An 11,757-nucleotide genomic window follows, 5' to 3' on the forward strand; every position below is an offset into this window, starting at 1 on the left:
TGAAAAACACTGGGATGCAACTTTTTAGCCAACCCCAAGTTGATGTCATAATTTCAGAAAACCTGGAAAACTATAGAACAACTAATCAGGCATATGTATTTCATTCACATGCCACCAGCGTAGCACTAATAGCCAATATATATCACAATCAATTAATATAAAGCCAACTTTTTAATAAGATTTAGACATTTGGTTCATCATATCCTTGCCTGTAAACTCTAAAGCTAATTGATATAGATTTTTTTTTAAGTTTTTTCTTTTTTTTTTATAATTGAGAGAAAAAAGATTCGAACCTTACTCTTAAGATAGGAGAATTACGTACCAACCACTAGACTAAATACTCGGGGTGCTAACTGATATAGAAACTTGTTTATCATATATTTCAAGATTTAGATGTCTTTTTAATGAAATTCTGTCAGTAGTTTGTCAGCAAGTATAGCTTCTATACACTGATTGAATGAAGAAATAAAATCGACTACCTACTATATCCTACTAGCCCAACCATGAAGGTAGAGACACAGAAACAAGTTTCCTTTCCCATATATAATGACTCAAGACAGTAATATCGTTTTCAATAGCAGTAGAAACTGTAAAAATATACATAAATAAATCAACAAATTTCTGGAGCACGTCCTCCCTAAATCACCACAAACAGCCGAGGCTGGCAGGTTTCCATTGGAACACGGAAGGAACATCATATATAACAACAAATAAATGTGTACTTTCTCTTGCTAAAACCGTGTCTATCCCACCCAAAGTCAACAAGTCAACTCCAGACCCCGTCTGCCTCTCCCTGTGATCTGATCTGATGGAATGAGTTTTCCAGGCATGCAACTGGGTTGTAACAGCTGTGTTTAATAAAAGATTTTTATTTACATTTGATCGCATCCTAATGCAAATTGATTCAATAGGCTAGCTTTATTCCATGTCGAACAAATAACTATACAGATGTACAAATTATTTCAAAAATCACTGAAATATGCACGCTCGCGCATGCAGAGAGAGAAATTGTTATCAATACTTGACACTTTGACACCCGACCATCACCAAGATGTTCGATCTGTAACACCACCAAGCTGACATCACAATATCAGATCCCCCTAGCCAAGTTAATCATAGTAGCACAAATTGCATCAAGTTGACAAATTGAAGCGTTAAATCTTTCTCAGTTCAAACTGTTGGTTTGGTGAAGATGAGAATTATTCATGCCTGATATAGGGAGATGAACTCATTTCTGTACTGTAAAATGAATCATCCCCATTGATTCCATAGACATTATCATCCTTCTCTTCATCCCATTTCAGCACCTCCCTTATATATTTGAATGCCTCATCAATTGACGCACGTTCTCGGGCTCTAGTCTGCGAAACAAACAATTTTCTGCCACTTATAGAAAAATATAGCTCCTTGAACTTCACAGCCATGTAATAGTACGCTTGTTGTGCCAGGGCATGGTTATTATGATGAGGCTTTAAGGGGCTAAAATCCCTGAACCACTCACAGGTGGACAAAGGAACCCGATTTATCTTATCTTCAAAGGCATCATATTTGTTCAGCAAAAGCACAAAAGGGGTTTCCCTAAAAGAAGGGTGCCTCACCAGACTCTCAAACATATCTCTGCTTGCCAACATTTTATTACAGAGCGGGTCAGTACCACGGCACCATATCTCATCATAATCACTCAAAGCAACACAGAAGATCACCGCTCTTACATCTTCAAACATTTCCAGCCATTTGCAACCATCATGCAGCCCCTTGGAATTTATTCGAATCAGTTGGTACCTACAGCAAAAGAGAATGCCAAAAAAATATAACATAGAACAGTTACTATCTAGCAGCAAGGGAAAAAACATGTGTATATATATATATAAAGGTTACAAGGTTCTACTTGGTCAAGGAAGGAGGGCATTCAAAGTTTTCGTTGTATATTTCAGACATGGGGCTTCTATCATCAAATGAGAATTCAATCAAGGCAAGACCATTGCTCTGTGTAACTCCCTCAGCATACAAAATGTCCCTTTCTGAAGGTTCATACTCATTGCTTGATATTTCAACAGCCTGTATAAAAATATAAGTGCAAACAGAAAATTGAGGAAACAATTTTGTACTTGTAAGCCAAGGAAAGAGCTATGCTTCACCTAAATTACTCCCACCAACCTTTGAGGAATTCTGTCTCATCCCAAGGAATGAAATCAAAACAGACAAGAACAAAAGTTATTTACTAGAATTGAAAGCAATTAGAGCATGACCTTTATTTGATCCATATATGATACATTTACATACCAAACTTTCTAATGATAAGGCATAAGCAATTTGATGATCAAATCTAATCTTTTCCAACAATGAAGTTATAAAAATTGAGGCACCCTACAAAAATCATATATGTATTTAACCTATGCTGAAGCTTGCACAACCCTAGGCCAATATCTAGTGCCACGACAAGTCTTAAACTGAGAATAGGAGCCCAAATCTATGATGGAAGGATTGTCTGCTCATCACCCTTCAAAAGACCATGCCTAATGTAACAAGGTAATGAAAACTTTTATAGTTTACTCAAGTGACCTGAAGGAGAGTTGAACCCTCCTTATTGGAAATTTAAATCCTTTACTTCTTACCCTGCATTTCATAATTAGAATAACTTTTGCATTACACCATGCAATGACAGATCTTTTTCTTTCATTTTATATTTCACTGTTTCCTCCATTGATGGCTGCTTTAAACCTAACACACTGAAATATTAGGATTTATATTGCAAGTTTCCAGATCTCATGCATTACACTCAAGGATACAACAATAAATCCTCAACTCTACTATTGCAGTTCCCAGTGCTTTACACAGGCAAATCTGAAGGTCAGTAAAACCATTTCCAACTGAAATTGTACTACATTTACATAATTATTCTGCATTGGAAACCAATTGCTAATCATCTCCTTTCAAATTGGCATATCCTTAAGACATGCTAGCAAAATAAGATGGCATCCTAGTACATAGCCTAAAGAGACCAAAATAATGGCCTCTTGATAGGTCCATTCTATAAGATGTTCTCTGCATGCCGAAATCAGTTGCCCTTCTTGTACACATTTTTCCCTCTTCCTCACAAGAAATCCTAATTTGGCTGGTGAGGAGATTAGCCAAAAGAGAAACTCTCACCAAATGTGCAATACTAGTAGCTATTTATGATACAGGAATGAAAGGGCAGGTATAAAAAATGATGCTAATACCTACACAAAACCATCCACAGGTCATATTTGTGGCCCAATAATGGCTACATTGAGCACAAAATTCCCTGCTACTGGCTTTTGTAATGTCATTTTAGATTAAATGAATTGAGCTCAAAAGCCTCTTAGAGGTTCACACTCCCGTAAATGACTGCCCTCTCCTTCCCAGCTCCCACCACGCTAACCACCTAGAAGTGAAAAAATCAATCTATTTTGATAGCTAGTTTAATTTTCTTTTATAATAATTCTTCATCTTTAATGAAACTTCTCTAATTTCATGATGGAGCACGAGGCAGCAGCCTCTAAAGGTGTTTAGAAGGCATGCTAAGGCTGATTAATGCTCCAAGCGTTAACTTGGCAGATGTCCCATGACTAGAAGCATAATTGGGAGCTTGCATAGCTTTTATTAGCCGCTTTTGAGTCTTAGGTTTATGTCTCTTTAAGTGGTAGGAGTGATAGGTTCTTATTTTAGTTTTATGTTTTATTGAGTTTTAAGTGTAAAGGGTATTTTCATTATTTCATGGTTTGTTGGGAAATTCAGCTTTGGTGTCTGCTATCTTAGTTTAGGTTTTTGTTATCCTACTGGGTTTTGTTAAAGTTTGTTAATTCTCTATTTGGAATCCAAGTATTTGTTAAAATTGTAATTAGAATAAATGTTCTAATTCTTTAAGGATAAAGGATGCTAATGTGTTTGTGTGATGCAATCAACCTCGGGTGCAACTCGTAAAGAAACCTACATGCAAAGCTTAAGAATTTCTTCTCTTCTATTTCCTTATTCAGTTTTCCCTATTTTGCTCAAGAATCTCAGAGTATAAAATTGCCATAAACCTTCACGTCCTGTCCTACATCACTACAACTGTATGTCCGTGCTCCTTTTCATGCCTCTTTCTCAATATAATGTCATGTTCCTTAAAAGATTAAAGATAAAAATAACAAATGCCAATATGTGCATCTTCTTGCTTTTATTTCAAGACTATCTACATGTTTGATAATAATTGTTGCTACTTGACCAATCAACAGAAGAAAACATGACATTAACTGAAATCTATAGCATTATTAATCTCATTGACAATAACCATGCCTTCCCACTCAAATCCATAAAGCCGAACTAGAAATCCAATAATAATGTCACATGAAATGGAGGAAAATAAGAAGAAAAAGAAAACCAAGTAACTGACAATTACTTCATAAAACACACAAGGATGAGCCAATGTTTCATACCTGATCTAAAAAGTATTTGGCAACATCTGGAAGATGATGCAATTCTTCACTTCTCTTGTATGTTTCCTGAATGGCAGGATCCTTCCAGATCTCATCTACAATAGGAGCATACTCACGGGTCGCAGCAGGAAAGAATGTATCCAGGTCTCCCATAGCCATAATATCCAATAACCAATCAGAAAAATGCTTGAACCTTTGGTTAATTGAATATATACACTGGTTACTTCCATCAACTACGGTTTCACCTGAATCCAAAATTCACAATTAGCACATAAAATTATTTGTTCATGAAACAAAAAATACTCTCTATTTACATGTAAATGCACTGACAGTTTCAGAAAGGCCTCAATGCAAGGCCAACTGTGGTGAGAACAAAACTTTCCATCAAAACTGCTTCCCTTCAGACCAGATATCGGAGGACTTGGTATAACAATTATGCTATTTCATTCTTAAGTTCAAACAGTACTATATAGTTTATGTTAAACAGATAGTTCCATCACCATCCCCAAAGCTAAAATTGATAGGAAACAACCGGCTTTAATATTAAGTTCTAAAATGCCTCCTCACATTTAAGCCAAATGAATAATTAATGGCCTTTGCCATGAATCCAAGTATAGAAGAAAGGTGGAAGCTATAGAAAGATAAAGAGCATTGCTCATAAACTTAATATGCAAACACTGGGTGAAGAATTAAAGAAAGGGGGTGATTTTCCTAGGATTTAAACATGAGATTTTTTTTCTCTTAAAACATGTTAATAATGATTGATGAGTTAGCAATTATCTCAAAAGTTTAAGCTAATTGGAAATGGCACGAACAATGCTGAGAAATGAAGTATTAAAAGCAGTATTTTAAACAAGATATTGGAGGAATCAATTCAATTAGCCATTTTATAGTGAACCCTGATATGATACTAGAAGAAACTCAGAAAGAACAACATGCTACTACAAGGTGTAGTACAAACATCTTAATTTTGAATAGTTCACCACGGCCAATTATTCATCAATGTAAAGGTTCTCAAAGATAATCCAAAAAAGTTAATAAATGTATAAATGCCACAAGGAGATTGAGTGAGGGAGGAATGTGTATGCAGGAACGTGTATCCATTAATGCATGTGCATATATGTTTATAGATATAGAAAAAGTGAATGTCTGTATGTGTACATGTATTGAGATATATCTTTGAGTCTATTTCCTTAAGTATCAATTTAAACAGTCAATCTCCACTTTGAATCCTAGATGCCGTCTCCACATGTCAAAGACAACAGTATCACCATTTATAGAGATATTGTCTATACCAGCAGTTCTTGTAATCATGTTGAAACAGCTTGCTATGTACCATTTCAGTTATAGCAGAGACCAGATAAACTAAGAGAAATTCTCATTATTCATACAGAAGTAAAGGAATTGGACACATCATAAATGAAGAAAACACAACCTAGGATTCCTTTTGCCATTAGTCAATGTATTGCTTCCATATTAGACCTAGAGACCATTTAATTCCCCTACAATGTTAGAAAATCCCTTACATTCATGCTATCTTATGTCAAATTTCATTTCAATTAATTTCTTCCTAACTTCAATCTGTGAAACAACTAACAGGCAATCTCCTATGTAGCAGAACATTTCTAACCCAGAGATGCCTCTAGACATTCATGCAATATCACCCAACTTATTAGCACAACAAGACAGTCAACTCACAACTGCCATTCAACAGGTTATACTAATCATCTTATAATCAGAAAACAAGCTTCTTGACAACTTTCGGTTTCTAATGTCACTAAGAAGTTCATCATTATAGTTACAATCCTAAAATTATCTAGAAAGGATGAGTGGTTAAATAGACAGAAAAAAACAGTGGTTGATAGCTCGCCTGGATTAAGAGACAGAAAAAGTGCATCCATAAAAATGTTGAATAAAAATAGGAAAGGAGATGCAGTAATATAGAGACCTGAAGCAGACTCTTCAGTATCAAAATTAGTAGTTCTTAGCGCCAATAAAGCTTCTTCTTCAAACCTCTCTCGTCCTTCAAGTAATACACTAAGATATTTGTACATATTACTTTGAATCATAAGCTTGATGCTTTGCAGCTCTTCTGGAGAGAACCCATTCCCATATAAAAGCTTAGCCTGTGCAATAGAATGGAGAAGCTTTTATAGTCATTGAAACAAAACACTGAAACAAAACAAAGCACCTAAGTAGTCTTTTTTATCTGACTTGATGATGATATGGCATATAAATATATTATTTTAATCTAATTTCCAAAAGATGAACATTTTTTTCATGTAGGCCATGTGGCAATTACATGGCAAGATTTACATTTTTAAGATTATTTTTTTTAACTTTTTTTTTTAATTTCACTTTTCCATCTACATCTTATCTTTGCTTCTATTTTTATTTTGACTTTTGAATATTTGAATATATATATATATATATATATATATATATGTGTGTGTGTGTGTGTGTGTGTGTGTGTTATATTGCTTTCTTACTTTAGTTGTTCATTTTCTTCCTTTTCAATTGTTTTTTTTTCTTTAAATGGAAATAAAAATTAAAGTTAAGACGTAAAGAAACAGAGAGAGGAAGGAGAGAGAGAGAGAGAGATGGGGTAGGGGGAGGGATTGTTGGTGAGGATCTCGCTGTTTAACAATGTTTAGGTGCAAACCAGGGCCTATAATATATCAGGAAAAAATAGAGAGGTAGGATGTACAGAAGAAGAAAGATAGGAAGAGGGAGATGAGCCGAGAAACACTCCCCGCACCACAAACCACAAACCCCCCCCCCACCCCTCCCGGTGACAGATCTGGCACTGGCCTGAGGAATTCATAAATGCAACAGAAAGAAAGAAAGAGAGAAAGGGAGAGGGAGAAAAAGAGAGGTCAGGGAGGGGCTGCAGCAATCAGTGGTTCTAACTGGCATGTTGGTGGCTTGGTTGCCTTGATTGACCAGATCAACCCAAGAACCAGTCTGGCACCAATGAAAGAAAAGGACAAGGAAGAAGAGAAAGAGGGGAAAAAACAGAAAAATAAAATGAAAGAAGGAAAATATACATATATATTCACATATTTCAAAGTCAAAAAAAATTGTACAAAGAAGGATACAAATGGGAAAACGAAAATTGAAAGAAAGCTAGAAAAAATAAATATTTTCAAATGATTGCCAGATGATAAAAATGTTCATTTTTACGAAAGTATTATTTTTAATACTTTCTATACACCCTGTCATCACCAAATCAAATGAAAAAGCCACTTAGAATGCCATGTCAGCATAGTTTTACAGCACATAAAAGTTTAAGAATTTTACATGATTGGACCAAAACTTTTAGTAGAGGGATTAATTGGTTTGAAATAAAAATAGGACAAAGTTAAGCAAATTGATGAAGCACCAAGGACCATAACAGGATTTAACCAAAAAGAAAAAATGCTGCTGAAGGGAAAATTTACAGCATTCATAGCAAAACTTGAAGGATATTTTGTTTGGATGTAAAAATGTGAGATAGGAAGCCAAATGAAAACTAGTATTTTCTTTGTCTTTTTATTTTTGGAAATTTGAAGAATAGAAAATTAAAAAAAGCAGAAAAGCATGAGTTATTTCTCCAAGGTATATAAAAGCAGTGTTCAGTTGATTCTTATCCACTTTCTGACCTTAAATTGAGAAAGGTAGCAAATTGGACGACAAAATAAAATGTCCAACCAGAAAGAAGAAAAATTAAAGAGTAACAAGGCGAATTTTTGTTGTTTTAGTTTGATCTATAAGTTGCTACAATCAATATTGAAAAGAATTTGGAATTGAGGAAAAGCCAAGCTATATCAACAGAAAGCTAAGCAAATTAAAAAATTTCCTTCTGTGAACCCTTCAGCAAGACAATAGATAAGGGAAAACAGTAGGAAAATTTGCTATACAACAAGGACAGCATTATAAGTTAAACTGTATCTGCCAATATTAAGAACAAGACCAGAGCAAAAATATAAAGGAAGGATCAGAAGGATGATTGTAGCCTAAAAATAGCAATAAATATTTTATCTAGTCAGAAGAAGAAAGCTTGGCTGATATATAATTCAACTTATATTAACCAAGGAACGGTCAATAGAAGCAGGAGAAATGAATGTAACATACATGCAGTCAAAATAATTTGAAACAAAAACCAACCTGCTTGAAGATTGTACTGGTTCCAGATCCTTCCAACCCAAATAACAGCAATTTCTGTACCCTTCCCTGCTCCAAATACTCAGGCACTGACCTCCCTGAAAAGGTAGTTGGATCTTCTTGTGGCCCATGAGGATTTGCAGGTGGTACAGGCAGTGAAAATAATGAACAAAAGAAACGAGTAGATGCCTGCCTACCAAAAATCAAACTGCTACTGAATAAAAAATCAATTCAAAACCACTTGTTGAATTTTTAAACTTATAACTAATGCACAGATTACGAGAGAACCTTTTCCCATATCTTGCCCTTGATGTTATTTTGACCTTCTTCCTCATAAGATCCATCATCATACATCCAAAAATGAGTATCCCTAGGGCATTGTACATTTGCCAGCTGAAATAAAATTACATTTAAAATAGAATCAATATTATTATACAAAATAGTGTAAACACTAAAAAACAGAAGGGAAAAATTTTGTTTCTACCATCAGAAACAGACGAATCATGCTTTAGGCAACAGGAAACTATACTGGGAGGAAACACCAAGAATAGGAGACTGCCTCATTCACCAGGGCATCAGCCAATGCTACTGGCAATACACTTATTCATTGACGATTTTGAAGCATATATCAGTAGAAAAGAAATTTGCTCTCTCTAATAATATATTTCACTCAGCTATAATCCCTGACATGAACAGGGTTGACTCAGCTCTTCAGTTGAATAAAGTGCGAATTTTCAGAAAGAGTGAGAAAAAGCATGTTGCTGTTTATGAAAATCAAGCTGTTGGTTGACAGACTTTTGTTCTCCATAACAGAAATGCCTTCTTAAATATTTCCAACGTGACTAACTGAAGAAAATGTCGAACTCCATACAATATCTAGGCAGTCAGCAAACAGCCGTTATATCAAAGATATAAGGTGTGCAATTAACGACTCACTGTCTCAAGCTTTTACTTTCCTTGGAAATGCTCAAAATTAAGCATATATACTGCAACATGAACTATATTTTATAACATGTTCCAATTTGACCCTTATAATTTAATGGCCCTCCAAAATGAGAAGCATTGCTTGTGACAAAGTTGGAAGTTTGTTAATAAATCCTCTTGGTTTGATTGCAAACAAAAGATTCAGGTCTGGAGCAAACAAGTGGAGCCTTTCTCTTGTCGAGGTTCAGCCAGCCTAAATTAAATCAAGCTTGAGTATTTATCGAGCTCCAAGAATCTTTCACAGCATGAACAAACAGCTCAATTTAGAAAGTTAAAAAAAAACGATTAATTGCATAATATTAGAGTTAGCTTTTTGACCTCTAGTTTTCAACCGTCCTGAAGAGAGTAGGTTTCTAGTCCCTTTGTCCCAATGAATCCAAAAACCTTTATACCACTATCACGCACATATGAAAGATATATGCTATCGTCTTCATAATCTTTACCAGAAGCATAATTCATGAATTGATATAAGTAGCTTTCACTTGTGAACTCCAATAACTTGAGTTATAATATTTTTGCAACAAATATCATCAAAAATGAAATGGCAGCTTTATAAAAGGCAAGTACAGTAAAACATTTAATTAGCAATTCAAGAAATGCTTTAGTTTCATGCGGTTTGTTGGGCATCAGTGAACCAATGGCACATATCATGAAGAACAGAAGTAATTAATTACCTTCAACACTCTCAGCTCAATCTTTGTGATTTCACGGCCATTGATATACACCCTTGTGTTCCCATTGCTAGCATCCTTTTTCATCTTACCACCAATATTCAACTTAGAACTAATTATCCTGTCAGGCTTCTCTCCCTCCTGAAATTCAATTCAAAGGTCAATCACATCAAATCGGAACCAATAATAGGAACAATCCATTTTAATCAAAAGAAGCCGTAATTTTACCTTTCCCCACAATCCAGAATCCTTATCATACCAATACTTCCCAGGCTTCAACTTCTGCGGTGGTAAAGGACACCCTAAAACCTCAGCCAATTCTTCTGGAGTCAACTGTCTCCCATTAACAACCAACTGCTCAGGCCTCAACTGATTGGCCGCACACTCTTTCTCAGCCTTCATAATTTGCTTAACCTCCAAAGCGCTACAAACTGTCCTCAAAATCCTGGAACTCTTCCCCAATCTAGACCTCTTGGCTTCATCAATCGGCTTTCCGATGCAACCTACGCACTTCCTTCCTTCAGGCATAGACCCCATGGCCTTAAGCAAGCAGTTGCTACAGTACCTCGCATCGCAAACCAAACATGCCTCTCTTTCCTTCAATCTGCTCCCTTTCTCGCACCTGCTGCATATTCCTCTCTTTTTCTCCTTCTTTTTAATCCCACGCGTTTCCACATTTCCCACAGAAGCAGCAGCATCCGCCACGCAGGATTGGGAAGAAGAGTACCCATCGTCCTCTTCTTCTTCAGTTTCCGAATCTTTCGGCGTATTAAACGTGACGACAACATTCTTCTTATCAACAGTAACCGGTTGCGGTTGCGGTAGCGGTGGCGGCGGCGACTTATCAACCTCGATCTCGGAATCGTAATCGCCATTTCGAGAGTCAATCTGGGATCTAGAAGCCGAGGAAGGCCTCTGGCTCTCAAGAGGGCTACCATTTCTGATATTATTGCGATTCTTTTTGAAGCTGGAGAACTTGGGTTTCGTCGGGATTGGAGCTGCGACAGGAATCGAAGACAAATCTGAAGCGGCAAGGGAACCAAGATCAAGGGGATCGACACGAGGGACATCGTAAGGAATGGGAGGGCCTTCGTATTCAACTGCGATCGAGTAATCGAGGTGGTCTTCGTCAGGTAATGGAGCTCCCACGGGTAACATTTTTCTAATTACATCTTCCCAAGCTTTGTTCTCTTCTTCTGCTTCTGTAGATGCAGCCATTGGATGCGGAGCTGAGATTGGGAGAGAAGAGTCACAGTCTGCCAGATATCTTCCTTACTTCTATTTTATTGCTCAGGCTTCAGGAAGAAGAACCTGCAGCTGCCGTTATGGAGTTGGCAGAAAGTAAACGGGAAGTTTAACGGCGGACGTGGACCAAGTTAGATTCGTTGTCACAAGAATCCTTCCGTTACGTACTCCTTCGGAGTTCAGACTAGGACTCAGTAAATAAATTTAAAATATACGCCGTCAAAAACTAAACACGAGGGAGCGACTAGTAGATAATTTTTATTGGTTTAATATTT

General features: G+C 36.2%; 1 protein-coding gene across 1 annotated transcript; it reads right to left on the reverse strand.

The window, feature by feature from the left end:
- Positions 1–516: 516 nt before the first annotated feature.
- Positions 517–11,548, reverse strand: LOC18604424 (extra-large guanine nucleotide-binding protein 3-like). Its single transcript, XM_007036891.3, has 8 exons — positions 10,466–11,548; positions 10,241–10,378; positions 8,871–8,975; positions 8,586–8,771; positions 6,388–6,565; positions 4,440–4,684; positions 1,889–2,058; positions 517–1,782 (listed from the first exon to the last, which is right to left on the reverse strand). The coding sequence occupies exons 1-8, from the start codon at positions 11,453–11,455 to the stop codon at positions 1,200–1,202; spliced, it is 2,595 nt and encodes an 864-aa protein (XP_007036953.3). The 5' UTR covers positions 11,456–11,548; the 3' UTR covers positions 517–1,199.
- Positions 11,549–11,757: the final 209 nt, after the last annotated feature.

This window comes from Theobroma cacao, chromosome 3 (assembly GCF_053813885.1).
Source record: "Theobroma cacao isolate CCN51 chromosome 3, ASM5381388v1, whole genome shotgun sequence".
Lineage (NCBI taxonomy): Eukaryota > Viridiplantae > Streptophyta > Magnoliopsida > Malvales > Malvaceae > Theobroma > Theobroma cacao.